Source organism: Coffea arabica, chromosome 1c (genome assembly GCF_036785885.1).
Source record: "Coffea arabica cultivar ET-39 chromosome 1c, Coffea Arabica ET-39 HiFi, whole genome shotgun sequence".
Classification (NCBI taxonomy): Eukaryota; Viridiplantae; Streptophyta; class Magnoliopsida; order Gentianales; family Rubiaceae; genus Coffea; species Coffea arabica.
This window is the reverse complement of record NC_092310.1, coordinates 42,272,129-42,290,156: the sequence shown is the minus strand read 5'-3', so window position 1 is coordinate 42,290,156 and position 18,028 is coordinate 42,272,129. Positions and strand designations below refer to the sequence as shown.

General features: G+C 34.5%; 1 protein-coding gene and 1 pseudogene across 4 annotated transcripts; one reads left to right on the top strand and one right to left on the bottom strand.

Moving 5' to 3' along the window:
- The first annotated feature begins 10,266 nt into the window (after positions 1 to 10,266).
- LOC113723764 (uncharacterized) lies at positions 10,267 to 12,497 on the top strand (annotated as a pseudogene).
- A 743-nt stretch (positions 12,498 to 13,240) lies between these two features.
- Positions 13,241 to 17,544, bottom strand: LOC113723775 (uncharacterized). 4 transcript variants are annotated; one of them, XM_072068153.1, is made up of 4 exons: positions 17,326 to 17,544; positions 15,400 to 16,055; positions 15,093 to 15,297; positions 13,241 to 13,897 (listed from the first exon to the last, which is right to left on the bottom strand). In XM_072068153.1, exons 2-3 carry the CDS (start codon positions 15,998 to 16,000, stop codon positions 15,095 to 15,097), a joined length of 804 nt encoding a protein of 267 aa, XP_071924254.1. In that variant the 5' UTR covers positions 16,001 to 16,055; positions 17,326 to 17,544; the 3' UTR covers positions 13,241 to 13,897; positions 15,093 to 15,094. The 4 variants fall into 4 exon arrangements, with proteins under 4 accessions (XP_071924254.1, XP_027102552.1, XP_027102558.1 ...); XM_027246751.2 differs by having other exon boundaries at positions 13,241 to 13,597; positions 17,326 to 17,543; XM_027246757.2 differs by having other exon boundaries at positions 13,241 to 13,597; positions 15,400 to 16,072; positions 17,326 to 17,542.
- Positions 17,545 to 18,028: the final 484 nt, after the last annotated feature.

The window sequence follows — 18,028 nt, the reverse complement described above, 5'->3', positions numbered from 1 at the left end:
ACCATGGATTTCAGTGAACAACTACCTCCATCACATGGTTTTGATACAGTATTAGTAGTAGTGGATCGTTTCACGAAATTCAATCATTTCCTAAAGCTCACTCATCTTTACTCTGCTCAACAAGTGGCCCTAGTTTTCCTTGATACCGTGTATAAACTCCATGGTTTACCTGAGTCTATAATCTCGGATAGAGATAGGGTGTTCATCAGTAGATTCTGGCAGGAGTTGTTTACATTGATGGGAACAAATCTCCACTACTCTTCTTCTTACCATCCTCAATCTGATGGTCAAAGTGAGAGGGTAAATGACTGTCTGGAAACCTACCTTAGATGTATGTGCAATGAGTACCCAACAGATTGGAGTACATGGTTATCTATAGCTGAATTCTAGTACAATACCAACTTCCACACCAGCTTACAACTCTCTCCCTTTGAGGCATTATATGTTTACAAGCCAGCTTATATTCCCCTAGGCCCTCTCCCGCTGCTACTGATATGGCACAGGAAAGACTTCAAGCCATGTCTAGCATCAGAGAACATTTGGCTAAGGCTCAAAATCGTGTAAAACACTATACTGATAAACACAATACGGAAAGAACTTTCCAAGTAAGAGATTGGGTTTTCCTCAAGTTGCTACCATATAGGTAGCAAACAGTAGCTATTAGGAAGAGCCTCAAGCTGTCTACTAAAATTTTGGGCCTTTCCAAATCATTGAGAAAATCTGCTAAAATTCACCTAGTGCTCCATGTTTCGTTGCTGAAAAGAAGATTGGGGACAATGGAAATGTTGAACCAACTTTACCAGAAGTGGATGCATCGGATCAATGTCCAATCAAACCTGAGAAGGTTCTTAAGTGAAGAGCTTGTAGAGCTATATGTTAGCTTCAAAATGGCACAGAATCACCTCAATCTGATAATTGTAGCTTAAGACATAGCTGAAATACCAACATGTGTCAAAGCTATCAAACTTTTCCTCTTGTATTCTTGATTGCATTTCATCTCTTGAACATTTTGCACTTCATATTCTCTTTAAAATCACTTCAAGTCATCAACAATCATTCAAATATCTTCTCAATTGACTCCATTTGATGATTGAATCATTAAACCTATAAAAACATAAAGTTTTCACCATTAAAATCCATAGAAATGCAATTTTTTACACTTAGACCCTAAAATGCATAACTTCACTAGAAACTTAGTTAATTAGGTATAAAAGTAAAAAAAAAAAACCAAAACTAAATAATAAAACATACCTAAAATACTCAAAATACACACTTATCAAAGCTATCCTACAAAATTCTCAGCCAATTATCCAATACCTTGTCAAATGGAATTGTCTGCATGAATCAGAGTCTTCCTAGGAAGACAAAAGCTATATTGACAAGCAGTTCCCAGAATTTCAAGCTTGAGGACAAGCTTGGTTTTATGGGGAGGAGCATGTCAAGTTTTGGAGTATAAGAATGTCATTTTAATCATTAGGAGATGCGTTTTGAAATGTTATATGCAAATAAAAGGATAAAAGTTTAAATGGCGTTGTTAGAATAATTCTAACAGTTAGTTAGCTATTTTCTTTTTGTTATGCCTACGTGTATAAACAGGCTAATTGTAACAGATTTTGGATATGAGAATAAACTACCGAAATTCTCTCTCTTCTTCTTTCTTCTTTTCTTTTTGCTTTCTCCTCTGATTCTTACTTTTCTTCCTCCTAATTCTTTCTATATTGAATTTTAGTCCGAGGGCCTGACAAAGACACGACAAGGCCAAAGGCTCTCTTAAGAAATCAAATCCAAAAGCTCACAATCATTGAACTTCCATTTCAAAAAATAAAAAATGGAAAATTAGAAAAAAAAGGCATGCTATGTGAATATTTAAATAAAGAAAGTATTAATTTTACAAAAATATTAGCATGAATCATGAAAATGTTCCAATGTATGTCTTTCTGCCATTACCGTAAATAGTAAAAACTTAGCTCTTTTGATTAAATTGCTCACCTGGTGCCCCCTGTCAATAATTCATGGTTGACACTCTCAAGTCTAATAACTTTCCTAATTATAACTTCGTTGGAAACTAGGGTGCATTCATTAGCATCTTATCAGTCTTAGATTCGATTGGTGATTGGAAATCTTTAGGCTCCAAGAAGCTTGCAACTTTTACAAGAATTTTAAAAAGGAAAAAAAAATTACTATAGCACTTCTTGGATAATTACTCATGTAACAAAAGATATGATTGGGGAAAGTGTTTTGAAAATTGTTGGGTGTCAAACTAACAAATATAAAAGTTCCTACTTTGAAAATATAATTCTGAGTACAATGAGGAGTAATATCGTATACTCAGGAATTGAGTGATTTATTTTCTTATAAAATGACAGTAAATAAAATGGAGGATTGTAAAAAATTTACCTATATACTCACTTAAAAAAAGACAATCGGACAAAATTAAATAAAACCAAATTAACAAAAACAAATATCCAGTCCAATGATTAATCTCCACTTTGGTTTATTTAACTAATCCTTGATGCAAAGATCAGTATCATTTACTTATAAGTAAACTGGTCATGATTGTCAATAAACTCTGATAACTTGCCTTTTCTTACGATAATCACAACAAGTTCTGTATTTATTTCATTTACCAATTAAACAACTCGAAATAGTTTCTTAGGATTTAATTTATTGATAGCATTAATTACTAGAAAGTTTATTAGTACTAACCAACAAACTCACAAGTTCGATTCATTTAGAATAGATTATATATTCCTGTGATATACATTTGAAAGTTTCATTTACAATCAAATTCTATCACTTGTCAAAAACACTAAAACTACCAAATAATTAGGGATTTTATATTTTAGACGACAGTAGATTATTCAAATAACTAAATAGTGATCATTTATTTAATTGAACAAAATAATCATCTCAAGAATGAATAGAAAATATATAAATATTTATAAATAAATGAAACAAATAAACCAAATTAGTTCTCACAATATTCGATGAACCAAAACTTTGATTATCCTTTGAATAGAACAAAAATTTAGCCACTCATGGTAAAATTACAGCTAAAAGTAATATTAGGCTTTATTGTTGAAGAGGAAATGAGAGAAAAAAAATAAAAGAAAATTTGTTTTGCTGAATGAAAGAAGAGAAACAAAAGCCAAGGCCAAAGAATAATTCGTTGCTCTGGCCTTTTCCATTTTTTCTTAATTGTAGGCGTGAAGAAACATATCATCAAAATCTAATGTATTAGCACTCCCGTACTTCCTACCACAAAAAGGATAAGAATCCCTTTTGGAATATAATACTAACAAGTGCTAGAACTGATAAAAAGGAAACTAAATAAATTATTCCTAAAACAAATAATCAGTGGTCAACTCCAAAAAGGAAATCAAATTCCTTTCTAAATATTGAGCCCGGCCCACTTCAAATCCTGCAACATTCGGACTTTATAGCACGTTAAGACGTGGTCACACATAGTATAGTGTAGTCTTCTAGAAATTTCACCTTTAATGTACTTTTTGCCCCCTTTTAACCACAAATTTCTAGAAACAACATCAAACATCAAATATGAGTGAATCTGGTAATTAACACCATATATTGGCCAAAATTAAGAAGGATTATTCATAAATAAAATGCACAATTAACTCTATAACAAATTCCCCCACACCAAGGCAATGTTTCCCCTCAAGTGTTCACTAATCCCAAAATCACAATCAATATGACAAAAACTTCATAGCACAATATATGAACACGAGTATTATATTAGGGTTAATTTCACTTTGTTCCCCCAAACTTTGGACGATTACCCACTTCAGTCCCTAAACTTCAAAATTGGACACTTAAGTCCCTAAACTTATAAATACCTCTCACTTAAGGAAAATTGTTAACAAATCCTGAATGCCATTGGTGGTCAAAGTGTCTCATTTTATAAGAGTTTAGGAATTTAAGTGTCCCATTTTATAAGTTTAAGGACTTAAGTGGGAGGTATTTATAAGTTTAAGGACTTAAGTGTCCCATTTTGAAGTTTAGGGACTGAAGTGGGTAATCGTCCAAAGTTTGGGGGGACAAAGTGAAATTAACCCTTTTCTCAATAATCTCATTAAAATCAGGAAGCATAAGGTTCAATATCCCTCACTAGAATTTTAGTGTATGCACTCAACACTCAAAATATTTAAGGGAATATTTAAGACTCAAATAAATACAATGCAATGCAATTATTATAAGTTTATAAATATATCACATCTCCACCACTAAATATGAACTTAATACAAAATTCCAAGGGTCTTGACAAAGGTTGTAATTGGGCTTGGATAAAGGGTCGGATAAAAGGAAATTTTAGGCTAACATATCAAAGGAAATACTAACAGTTCATCGCATGATTTCAGACGCCATCTTCACTCACATGTGTAGCTTCAAGTTTAAGGCATGTCAATAACTTTCTCAAGCTCAGTAAGTGTAAACATAACAAAAATCATTGCCCAACTACCATAACATAACGCATATTTACAAAAGCACTACATAACATTTTTTGTGTTTTTGTTTTCATTTTCTTCTCTTCATTTTTTTCATTTTTTAATTTTTTTCAAATAAAGCCTAGACAACATTGAAACGCAAACACTTGCTAGCTCCAATCATAACCTTGCAATAATACTTTGAGTTTTCATACAATGAGTTTAAGATATCCCTTCAATACAAGGCCTAAACAAGAAGATACGAACAAAAAAACTTAAGCTAACAATTATGGAATTAAACAACAGGTCAAGATTCAAACATGGTTAATTAAGAGAAAATAAAATCAGGATAGGCATTTAGAAAGTCAAAAGATTTAAACCTAATTGTCCTTATCTTTTCAATGTATCAAATTCAAATATGGTCTCAGCATGCATAACAAAACAAGTTCTAGAATAACATATCTATGTGTGATAACCACTTAACAAAAGAAGATAGAGCAAATATAAATGAAGTGCTCATTAGGTTCAAAAATTCGCAAATTGGTTAAAGATGTGTCAAATCTTGGACATCCATCATTTAAATCAAATGCAGAAAAATAAAATACTCATGCTAACAAATTACACTAATCATACTTGCATTTTGACTGTATTTATAAAAAATGAAAATTTAAAAAATTTCACATAAATATCCCCTCCCCCACACTAAAATCAGACATTGCCCTCAATGGATGAAGATAAAGGACAAAAAGGAAAAAAGAATAAGAGGACTTCCCTAATTAGAGAACTAAGCATATCATGGGGAATACAGGAGGTTGAAAATCAATGTGAACAAAGCATGTAGTGAGGTTCAATTCTAGATAGCGGAGGTTATGAAGTGTGATCACAAAACGGGAAGATGTCACCGGTGATAATGGTGAAGTCACAATGTTTGAGGGTGGTAGGGAAAAGAAACAAAGAAGAAAAACTAAATTAGGGTAAAAGAAATAAAAAAAATAAGAACATGGTATAAGGTGTGGGCACATCCTATAAATTATGTTTTCTTACAATAGATTTGTGATGTAAGGCATGGTCATACTGTATAAGAAAGAGCTTTTTGTCCATCCAAAATTTAAAATCACGATTTCACACTAAGCATAGAGCATGGGCATGTCTTATAAGATAAAAGTGTTAGATTCTTGAATAAAGGATTATGTCTCATATTGGTCAAAGAGATGGAGAAAAAATGATTAATATGTAACTAAGGGCTAGAGACCTAATACCTTAAGTTTTTGGGTTAGAGTTGAATTCTTGACCTACATATTGGACTCTTTGATGGACTCTCCCGAGAGCTACTCATAGGCAAGTGGATTTTTCTCAGAGTTGGACTGGTGAAAATTCTCTTTTTAGTGATGGATTGAAATGTTAAGGGGTTCGGCTGGTATTGGATCAGATGCATCATGGAGTTGGCGAGGGATTCAATTGGTGTTAGACCAAAAGAACCAAGGGTTGGCAAGGGTCCGGAATCTAGTTTGGATGTTGAAAAAGTCCATGATTGGAAGAAAATGTGACCTTAAGTGTTAAAGTGAATTTGCATTGAGTATTAAGGTGGACTGGTAAAAAAGTTTGTAAATTTGGATTCAATGTGAGGGGTTACTCATGAAAGGAAAAATTTGTTAGGTTCATGAGTAAAGAATTATATCCCACATTCGCCAGAGAGAAGATGGAAAAAGAGTGGTTAATAATATAAGTAAGGGCCTGAGACCTAATAGCTTAAATTTTTGGGTTAAAATTGGGTTCCTGACTTATATATTGGACTCTTTGATGGACTGTCTCAGGTTTTGCTCCCTAACAAATAGACTTCTATCCAAGAAATTGCCTCTAATTAAAATGAAAGCTTTACAGAGCACTCGTAGCCCACAACAAAATGTCTTATGCCAAAAGGAAATTAAAAAAAAAACTCAATTTACACAAAAAACATGAAATAAAAATACAAAATGACTAAAAATTAAAACTCGTAGATTGCCTCCCAAGTAGTGTCTTTAACGTCTTTGACTAGATATTGTCATGTGCTTAATCAGGATGCAACTCAAATTTCTTTGTAACTCTTGGCATTTCTTTGGATCCAAACTGCTATGGAGTGCAACTTTCAACACATCTTCATCATTGAATTCAAACTTTTGCTGCATGAAAGGATCAACGACATCTATAACAACAACGGAATATGCCTCGCTAGGATATTTTATGGCATCATGGATATTGAATTTTGGTCAATGTTACTGAATAAACATCAATTTTTGTTCTAGATATCATAAAAATGGTTTGGCTAACAAAATTGTGGATGAAACAGAAGAATTATCATCCATATCTAACACACAGAAATCTATAGGAAAAATTGATTTATCAACTTGAATTAAAATATCCTTCTAAACTCCATCAGGATATGCATTAGACTTATCAGCAAATTGAAATGTTATATCTGTTTATTTTAAAGGTTCTAGATTCAGAGAATTATAAATACAACAGGGCATAATATTTATGGAAGCACCCAAATCCAACACTGCTTTCTTAATCCTAACATTTCATATTTTGCAAGGAACAGTGAACATACTTGGATCTTTCAATTTAGAACATAACTTTTTCTGTAGTAGTGAAACATTTTCCTCTATCTGTACTTTCTCATTTCTCTTCAACTTTTTCTTAGTGGTGCACAATTCTTTAAGAAATTTCAGGTATTGGAATATTTGCTTAATTGCATCCATTGGAGGAATATTTACCTTGACTTTGCAAAAAGTTTCCAAATTTTCTTGCTCCAATTCCTTTTTCTTAGATTTTGCAAATCGATTAGGATATCGACGAGGAGGTGCCACTACTACTGGTGGTTCATATATCTATGCCCTTTTCACTGTTGCGAAGCTTGTGGTTGGGGCACCATTCCTTTTTTTTTTCTTCTATTTCTTTCTTAATTGCTTACTCGAATACTCTCTTGCTATGCTCATACAATTCTTTGTCACTTCTCAATGTAATAGCACTAGCATTTTGTTTCAGATTAACAATAGTCTATAAAGGTAGCTTTCTCAAAACTTGAGACTCTAATCGATTCATTGTAGATGCCAGTTGGCTTATTTGATTCTCTAGATTTTGAAATTGTTCCATGTTAGTAGCTAATGATTTAACAATATTTTCAAGGGACATACCTTGTTTGGAAGATGTTTGCTGCTATTGAATTGGTGGCCTAGGTTCATATTGCTATTGTTGAAAATCTGATAGCCTTGCTGCATAACTAAAATTCAAATGATTCTTCTATCTTGAATTGTAGGTGTTTGAATAAGGATCATAGCACCTTTAATGTGGAATTGGAAATTCTCTAAATGCATTTGTGTATTCCTTAGAATCATCTTGGAGTATGGGGCACATATTAGTTGGATGACTCGAAACAAAGCAAATTCCATATGTTTTAGCTTGTTGTACTTGCCCTATCACCAACTTTTCCACAACAGATCTCAAAGAATCTAATGTTTGTTCAATTGAAGAAGCACTTATCTCATTTACTTTCTAGAGATGAAATTCTGTCTATCACCAAATTGTTGAGCATTGACATACTTGAAATTGCTCTTCTTGTTTTTGTGGACGTTTTATTTGCTAACGCTCATCCACTAGTAGCATCAATTATTTTTCTATTTGTTGATGCTAATCCCTCGTAAAAGTACTGGATAAGAAACTGGTTTGGATTTGATGATGAGAACAAATTGCACATAATTGTTTCAATCTTTCCCAATATCATGCAAGGTCCCTCCATTGAATCGTCTAATTCCACATATATCTTTCCTAATATTTTTTGTAGCTCGGGAGGTGGGGAAAATTTCTCAAGAAACTACGCATGTATTTTAGTCTAAGTGGTGATTGGTCTAGAAGGCAAATAATAAAGCCACTCCTTAGCTTTATCAGCAAAGGAAAATGGAAAAGCTCTTAATTTAATTTGCTCTTTAGTGATACCTTGAGGCTTCATACTCAAACACGCGCATGAAATTCTTTGAGGTGGTTGTAAGGATCTTCACTTGGAAACCCATGAAAAGAAGGAAGTAAATGAATAGGAATAGATTTTAATTCAAATGGTACATCTAGAGCAAGATATGTTATGCAAAGAGGTTGTTGATTTAAATCTGGTGCAACTAATTCTCCCAAAGTTTTCTCGTTCGCCATGATTTCAATCTCTTCCTTAGATTCACTAGAAGTATCGATCAAGTCAGTTGCTAGTTTCAATCCATGAGAAGAAGATGATTGACTTGCGTATTGCTTAGATTCTTTTCTCAATCTATGAGTTGTCTTCTTTATATCAAGATTGTATTACAACTCACATATACGAGAACAATGAGGAATAAACTAGCAACCAAATAAAAAGAAAATAAAAATAAAAATCCAAAGAAAATAAATAAATAAAAAAGCACATGTTCCCGACAACGGTACCAAAATTTGTTGGATGTGAAACCATTAAATACAAAAATTCCTACTCCAAAAATATAATTCTGAGTATAGCGATGAGTAGAGTCACATTTTCAAAGATTGGGTGATTTATTTTCTTATAAAATGAATTATTTTCTTGCAAAAAATTTACCTATGCAATTCACTTAAATAAACACAATCACGCAAAACTAAATAAAACTAAATCAACAAACGACAAATCTCTAGTCAAAGGATTAATCATCACTTTGATTCATTTAATTGATTCTTGATCCAAAGATAAAATTTATTTACTTATGAATAAATTAGTTATGGTAGTTAACAAACTCTAACAAACTGCCTCTCCTTACTGCCTAGATAACTACAACAAGTTCTATGATTGTTTTCCTTATCAATTGAACAATTCTAAGCAAGCTGTTAGGAATTAATTTATTGACAGCATTAATTATTAGAAGGACTACCAATTTTAACCAGCAAACTCACAACCTTGATCCATTCAGTTTAGATTATATATTCCCATGATATATATATATATATATATATATATATATATATATATATATATATATATATTCAAAAGTCTTATTTACAACCAAATTATATCACTTGTCATAAACACTAAAACTACCAAACAATTACAGATTTAATATTTTAAATGACAGTAGACTATTCCACCAAATAAATACTGATCACTTATTTAATCGAATAAAATAAACATCTCAATAATGAACAAAGAATATATAAATATTTATACATATATGAAACAAATTAACCAAATTGGATCTCACAGTATTCGATGAGCTAAAGTTTTGATTATCCTTCAATTAGAACAAGAATTTAGCCACTCCTCATAGTGGAATTGCAGCCAAAAGTAGTATTCGGTTTTATTGTTAAAGAGAAAATGAGAGAAAAGGAATAAAAGAAAAATTGTTTTGGTGAATGAATCAAGAAGAACAAATGCCAAGGCCAAAGAATAGTTCGTTGCTCTGGCCTTCTTCGTTTTCTCTAAATTGTATGTAATGAAACATATCATCAACCTAATGCATTAGCACTCATGTACTTCCTACCACCACTTGGGATTTTCGGTGATATGTTTTCTATGCCAACTCAATGTCACCAATAATATTGCGCCAAGTGTCTTGTTATTATTTACACTTGTGTTAAATCAAATCAAATTGAATTATTAGAAAATTAAAGTATAAATAATAACAAGACACTTGGCGCAATACTATTGGTGGCATTGGATTGGCATAGAAAACATGTCACTGTGGATCTCAAGTGTTCCTACCACAAAAGATAAGAATTCTTTTTGGAATATAATATAATAAAATTCTTTCCACAAGACTTTCGTGAAAACAGCCATCAAATTTGCTTGCTTCTCCTAGTAGGTTTGAAGCTTTTGAGTCCTATAAGAAGTTTCTGAGTTGATATCAATTTGCTTGCTTCTCCTAGTAGGTTTGAAGCTTTTGAGTCCTATAAGAAGCTTCTGAGTTGATATAAAAAAATCGAACCCGAGGGTTTAAGTGTAAAAATCTGGTGAAGATGCTAGGGTTTAGAGCACCTTCCCCTGTCTCGACCAACGCCGTCCCCACCGTCCTTGCCGGCCCTTGCGCTCCACGCGCCGTCGCTGCTCTTCCCCTCTTCGTTCGAATAACAAATGCCAGCTCTCCTTCCAACCTGGAGTATCTGTATTCGTCGATGACGTCGTTAAGGTCCAGTAGTTGTTCTTCAGTTAAAGCCATGGCTCAAGCTGGGGCTCTTTCAGCGCCCACGACACCCACGCGTGGGAGGAAGCACGCTTTGATTTCGTTAACAGATAAAACGATGTGGCTGTTCTTGGCAGTGGACTTCAGGAACTGGGGTACACAATTATTTCAACTGGAGGAACAGCATCTGCTTTGGAAAGTGAAGGTCTATCTGTGACTAAAGTGGAAGATCTCACTGGTTTTCCTGAAATGCTTGATGGTCGTGTAAAAACTCTGCATCCTAGCCTACATGGGGGTATCCTTGCTAGGAGAGATTTGGAGCATCACATGGGAGCCTTTGACAAGCACAAGATTGGTACAATTGAGGTAGTGGTGGTCAATTTATATCCATTTTATGAAAAATTTTCCTCTTCAAGTGGAATATCTTTTGAAGATGCAATTGAGAACATTGATATTGGTGGCCCATCCATGATAACTGCTGCCGCAAAGAATCACAAGGATGTTTTGGTGGTGGTTGATCCAGAAGACTACCCTGCACTTCTAGAGTTTCTTCGCGGAAAGCAAGACAACCAACAGTTTAGGAGAAAGCTGGCTCAGAAGGCTTTCCAGCATATTGCCTCTTGCGAGACTGCAGTTTCAGAGTGGTTGTGGAAGCAAACATCAGAAGATAAGTTTCCTCCCAATATGACTGTGTCTCTCTCACTCAAAAGTCGACTTCGGTATGGTGAAAACCCTCACCAGAAGGGTGCATTTTATGTTGACAAGTCTCTCGCTGAGGTTAATGGTGGTGGTATTGCAACTGCTATTCAACACCATGGGAAGGAGATGTCATATAATAACTATTTAGATGCAGATGCAGCGTGGAATTGCGTGTGTGAATTTAATAGACCTACTTGTGTCATTGTGAAACACACAAATCCTTGTGGAGTTGCTTCACGTGATGATATTGTTGAAGCATATAGACTGGCGGTGAAAGCAGATCCAGTGAGTGCTTTTGGTGGTATTGTAGCCTTTAATGTGGAAGTTGATGAGGTGCTGGCTAAGGACATTCGAGAATTTAGAAACCCAACTGACAATGAAACTCGAATGTTTTATGAGATTGTTGTTGCACCCAAGTATACGAAAAAGGGGCTAGAGGTTCTTCGTGGAAAATCTAAGACTTTGAGAATACTTGAGGCAAGTAAAAATAGTAAAGGAAAACTCTCGCTCAGACAAGTTGGTGGGGGTTGGTTAGCTCAGGATTCAGATGATTTAGTTCCTGAAGATATCGAATTCAAATCAGTCGCTGATAAGGCTCCACAAGAAAGTGAGCTTTCTGATGCACGGTTTGCATGGCTCTGTGTGAAGCATGTCAAGAGTAATGCCATTGTCATTGCAAAGGACAATTGCATGTTAGGTATGGGAAGTGGGCAACCAAACAGGTTGGAAAGTTTCAGGATAGCTTTAAGAAAAGCTGGGGATGAAGTCAAGGGAGCTGCTTTGGCTAGTGATGCTTTCTTTCCATTTGCCTGGAACGATGCTGTTGAAGAAGCATGTCAAAGTGGAATAAGCGTCATTGCCGAGCCTGGAGGTAGCATCAGAGATGTCGATGCTATCGACTGCTGTAAGAAATATGGAGTATCCCTGCTTTTCACCAATGTGAGGCACTTTAGGCATTAAAAAAGGAATTTTGAGTTTTAGAAGTGTTGCATGCCTTGATGAGCAATTTCCAAGCTCGCAGCCAAGATTAAGGCCTGAAAGCTTTGGTAGTTAACCAAGTAGATGATATATCGACAATCTTGAATCTTCTTATATTTAATTTGACTGGTTTTCAAAATGCATTATGAGCTAATTCTGTGTACATCTAGGAGCCTGAGTGCCTTTCCCAATGTAACCTCTATATTTCTAATATTGAACTTTAGGAATTGCTTAATTTGACTTGTTTAATATATTGCTCAAAAAAAAAAGAAAATCGAATGCTGTTCGAACGAACTACCGGTGCCACAATTTGTGTGGAAGAACGTTGAACTCATTTTGAAGCTGTCACCTAATATTGTGGTTTAAAGACCAAAAACGTCGTAAAAAAAGGTTTCTGGATTGGCAAAAACTCTATACAACCAATCCAGATGGTCAAGTGATGGAATTCCGTGTCTAGTGTACCAGCCCCTTCTGAGTTAGTATGGGACGCTACTTTGCAATTACCTGCTTAGTACAAGGTTAAACATTTCTAATGGCAGCGCTTGAGAGGCAAATATTGTTACCCAAGAAAAGAAAAAAAATTTCTAGATCACAGGTTTTTCTGCTGCAGATCAGAAGGTCCTCTGATTTTGGTGAGCTGGAGAAATCTTGTCCATCTGTTTCCTGAGTGCAGAGCTGCACAGTTAACTTGGAAGATAGCATCTGTAAGTGGGATTATCTTATCCTGCACTTCAAATTTTTGTCGTGCCAGACCAATTTGTTAACTCTTAGGAAGAAAATTTGTTTATGGCATCAAGTATCTTCAGTTGTTCTGTGTAATGGGAGCTGAGGAAAGGTTAACAAGCTGGAACCCTAAAAAATGTTGAAGATGAGGAAGTGCGAGTTGTTCATCAAGCACATGAAGAATAGGTTGAATCTCATGACATTATAAGATTTCACTGAAAATAAAAGGAAAGAGGAAGAGGAAACAAGGAGACAAGAAAGAAGTGTGGGATACTATTGTACACTATAAGGGTCAAGTGGCACATAAAACTGCTATTAACGCAAAGTGTTAAACACTTCATACCACAGAGGTGTACTGGAATTAATAAAAAAGATAAGAGGGATGCCAATGTTTCCCCTCCAGAGAAATTCAGTCGTGTCATTAAACTAGCTACCGAGTCTTTGGACTCTTATATACAGTCTTTGGACCCCACTAGCTACCGAGGGTCAAAGCATCACTATTACTCTAAGCACACTTCTTTTTCCAAGAAAAATAAGCTAACATTTTCGTTTGATCTGGGGAGAGTCCGTCTTTTCAGAAGGAAGCATTAACCATAGCCACCAGCTCTACACCTGTTAAAGAGTCCAAAGACAGAAGTAGGAAGTCATAAGCATTGTGACCAAGTAGCACTAAACCGTGACCATTTCAGCAACAATTATTTTATCTGTCATTGGTTCAGAAAGGCAAAATTCACATGAAAGTATAAACTTCAAGATAAAAGCTTTTTCTGAAGGTGGCAAATGGCACTGCAGGTTGAGGGTCATGGAAGAATATCTTGGCAATCTTCTACATGAAATGATGCACTACTATCTCAAGATAGAACCTATCCTCCCTGGCTTAATAAATGCTTTACAAAAACATTTTACTACACCCTGCAATGTTGTAAAATAAACTTGCATCATCTTCTTCTCCATGAGGAAAAACAATCTAGAAATAAACTTCATCTACAAAGTAAATCTTTCTGTCTGTAAGTATGGGATAACTAATGAGTATATATCTTCATGTTTGTGTCACTGAATTTAATTGGAAACTTTTTGAGTTGGCCACTTTTGTTCGTCTCACTTCTACAAAGCAGCCATTCTTATACGTCTTGATTAAAACATCTATTAAAAATCAATAAATTTTTGTGCAATTTTCTATTCGTCGACTTGTAATTGAATAGTCAAATCAGGTGAACTCAGCTTGGTCTCATAATATGATGTTCAACCAACTCATAAAACCAAGAAATCGTAATGTATCATCCTTCACGTTACCAAGTCAAAAACATATGACAACCTTCAACAGGCAAAACAGTGCCAAATCACGTGGTGGAATAAATCTTGAGGGCATTAAGATAAAATATGTCATAAAAAATCAACTTCTAATGCAAATTACGAAAACGAGATCCAAAATCCAGGAAAATCCTAGAGAGGATATATAAGTCAAAAGAAACTGGAAAATCACACAGTAAATCCTTCCTATTTCAACTGGACATAATCACAGTTACAACTATATCAGACATACACGATGTAATGAATGAACAGCCTTCAAATTGCTAAACCATATAAAGTTACAGATTTCAAATATCTTTACAACCAATTTAAACCACTTATATCAACTTAACACCCCATTGATTCCTTAAATTTTGCACATCAACACATCTTAACATTGGCAATTGGTCGGTCACACTTAATAAAATATCTTAAAATATTTTAAACTCAATATATAAGAAAAGAAGCTCGTATAAACACAAAATCAAGTAAAACACATTAAAATCTTCTAGAAGTAGTTGACTACTTCACTTGATATCAACATATTTTAAGATTTGCAATTTGATCCATACTTCTCAATCTAGCATCTTAAATTCTTCTAAACTCAAAATATACAAAGGAAAGATCAGCTGCAACAAAGATCAAGTAAAACACACTAACGAAGATCTTTATTATTTTACAATACCAGTCAGTGGTGTGTTAATCAGCAGATCTTAGACAATTTGGTGTTTGAGTCAAAATATTGCCAACTCATAGCCACTCTCTAAAAGCAACTGATGCTAGCAAGATGAGATTGATTGAGAAAACCACCACTTACCTTCAAACTTTGTCCAGGTTCCAGCCTTTCCATTTCATATTTCTTAACCATCCTCTTGAAAACGAAGACAAATCTCTCTTCAAATCTTTCTGCAAGTTCCATCCTCTCAATTTCAAATCATCTAGCCATCCAAAATTAACAGTTAACTGTCCTGCTTGGAGCTTCAAAAGGTGCTGTCTGTAAGGTATCAGTACACTCCTAAGACCTGCAATTTATACCAGTAATATGTTAGACAAGGAAAAAGAGAAGAAATCAACAGAATAAAACACTGAATCACAGCTAAATCCAAAAGTTCCTTATGTGATACCTGAAATGCACATTGTCCTATAAAGGTTAGCAATGCACGGATCTCCCCTATTACTCATGTTAGGCTTCTCCAAACACTCGAGGAATGCTAAATCTGCCTTCAGAAGCTCAGCTTGGTTGTGAGTGTCGTATCCAATGTCATGACAGTAGCAGCAAAAATCTAACCAATCAATCGGCCGTTTATCCCAAATAGGCGACCCTCCATTTTTCCCACTTGACCAATTTGGTCCACAGTAATGCCCATAGCGTGGAAAAACCTGAGAGAGAATAGCTCTTATACCTGTATGCCACGGGACTTTGGAAACATATGGTCTGAAGCGTATAGCTGAATATTGGTTTAAGGATTTAGCACCATAGTTTGGTTTTGCATGCTTTTTCAACTCCTTATTGACGGTAGTTGGCATTTGAATTTTCTGTTTGCTATTGATAGTCCAAGGGATAAGTGAAAGTAGAGACCAACCAAAGAACTTTATATCAAAAGAAGCCATTTGTTTGTTAGGCTTCAAACCTACACCACTTGAAAGGACAGTTGATGCCATATTTTCACTAGATTGGGAGTTGAACCAGGGGATATTCATATTGCTCAGAAATCCAAAATTCATTGTTGAGTAGTTGTATCAGCCTCCATTGCAATCAAATGATGCAAATTGATAACCCCTGTTGCAGTCCCATTGCTGAGTTTAGAACTTAACCAAATTGAAGTTTAGAGAAGTTTATCAGGAACTCAAAAGCACAAGCATTTTAGGCATTTGAAACAGATTGACAACATACATGACAACATTGAGCTCCAACAATAACTCAAGAGTGAAAAGAAGTCACCACAGGGGAAATTTTTGTGAAAGGTACTGTCTTGGAGAGAGGGCACAATTTGTTCTGTTTATATAAAAGGGTAGTGGTACTGATTCTTTTCTGAAATGTACCAAAAAGTTTACACCAAAATGTGTACATTTTGTAGAAAATTCAGTACAATTACCCTTTAAAGTAAACAGTTTAAAATCAAGCCTGGATATCATCTTAAAAAGTGTCCTGTTTCAGAAATTTCCCTAAAACAAACAATATACTATCCTCTGCCATCCCCCTTCCATTTGTTAGTACAGTTCTTACCTATTATCTGTAGAGATCATTTTCAACGAATGGTCATGAATAAGCACGGTTGATAAGTAGCACTCCTAAGTAGGGTTGGCTTCATAAAATTGAAAATGCAAGCACGAAAACTAACTTCTACTGGTAGTAAATATCATTCAGAAAAGGGCACTAGGTGGATAAGTTAATAAAAAAGAAGCATTTTTCGTATATTTATCGCTAAGGCATCAATCATGCATCATTTAAGTACATTCTACAGACCAAATTGTGCATTTTGTACCTGAATCAGTACAGTCAACCGTTAATGTTACCCTTTCAATCCCCCAACAATAATAGGTAAAAATTGCGCCCTCTTTTTTTTTTTTTTTTTTTTTTTAAAACCCACATGAATTAATATGTCCATCCTAATAAACTCAAGCATATAGCCGTAAACGTAACCTTCAATTTCAGAAAAACCCCCAATTCAAACCAAAAGGGGGAAAAAATCCCCACTAAGATACAGTATAAAGGCATTGCTCCCCTCTTCCTTAAACCCTTATGGGTAGGACTCTTAAGAACCGCCTAATATTTCTCAAGAAGCACAAAAACCCAGAAACAAGACCAGACCGAACAAAACAATAAACAAATAAACTAAAGGCCGAAGAATAAAGAAAACAAAAGTATAGAACTAAAATTATTAGCCGCTAACAGAACCAATGTAAAGCTTACAAGTAAGAGAACTAGGAGCGTTTCCATCTTCTTCAGTTTCGATCAATAACAATAATTCTGATAAAAACCCAGAAATGGGATACAAACAAGAAGTGAAAAGAAAAAAGAAAATCAGAGAGATATTGAAATCGTTAACCTTTCAAGAACAGAAGTAAAGCTTAGAAGTAATAGAATTGAGGGTTTTTTCCACCAATCTCCAACTCTGATCAATCTTTTTTCAACTCTGCAACCATGGCCTCCCCGTTTTCTTGGGGCAGTCTTGTCACCAGTTGAAGAGAGAGGGGAGAACTGGGTCGAGCTGCTTTGCCTTTGGTCCTCTAGTTTTTGTGCCGGGGGGGTTATGGCCGTTTGAGGTCGGTGCTTTTAGTAAAAAAATACTTTTTAGGTGCTAAAAGTATTCTTAAAATATTTGATAAATACCATTTCATAAAATTAGGAGTAAAATTTTTTATATTTAAAATACTTTTAACAAAAGTTCAAGTTTAGTGCTTTTAAAGTAGCTTTGGTGATTTAAAAAATAAAACATCAAGTTTAATCATTTTATCCTATATTATGAATCAAATAAAGAAATAAATACTTTTAAAAATTTTCAAATTATACATTATCCATTACAATAAATACTTATTGAACTATGTCTTCAAAACCTTTTGACTTAAAAAGAAAACTATGTCTCCAAACAATATATTTATAAGCACTTAAATACTTAATAAATATTTTTTATCAAAAGGTTTACTAGAAAGTATTTTTCAATAAGTTACCGCAATTCAAAGGATAGGATTTGAGAGAATTTGGGGGAAAAATAGAAAAGAGAGAGAAGGGAAAGGGAGGGGAAGGAAAGA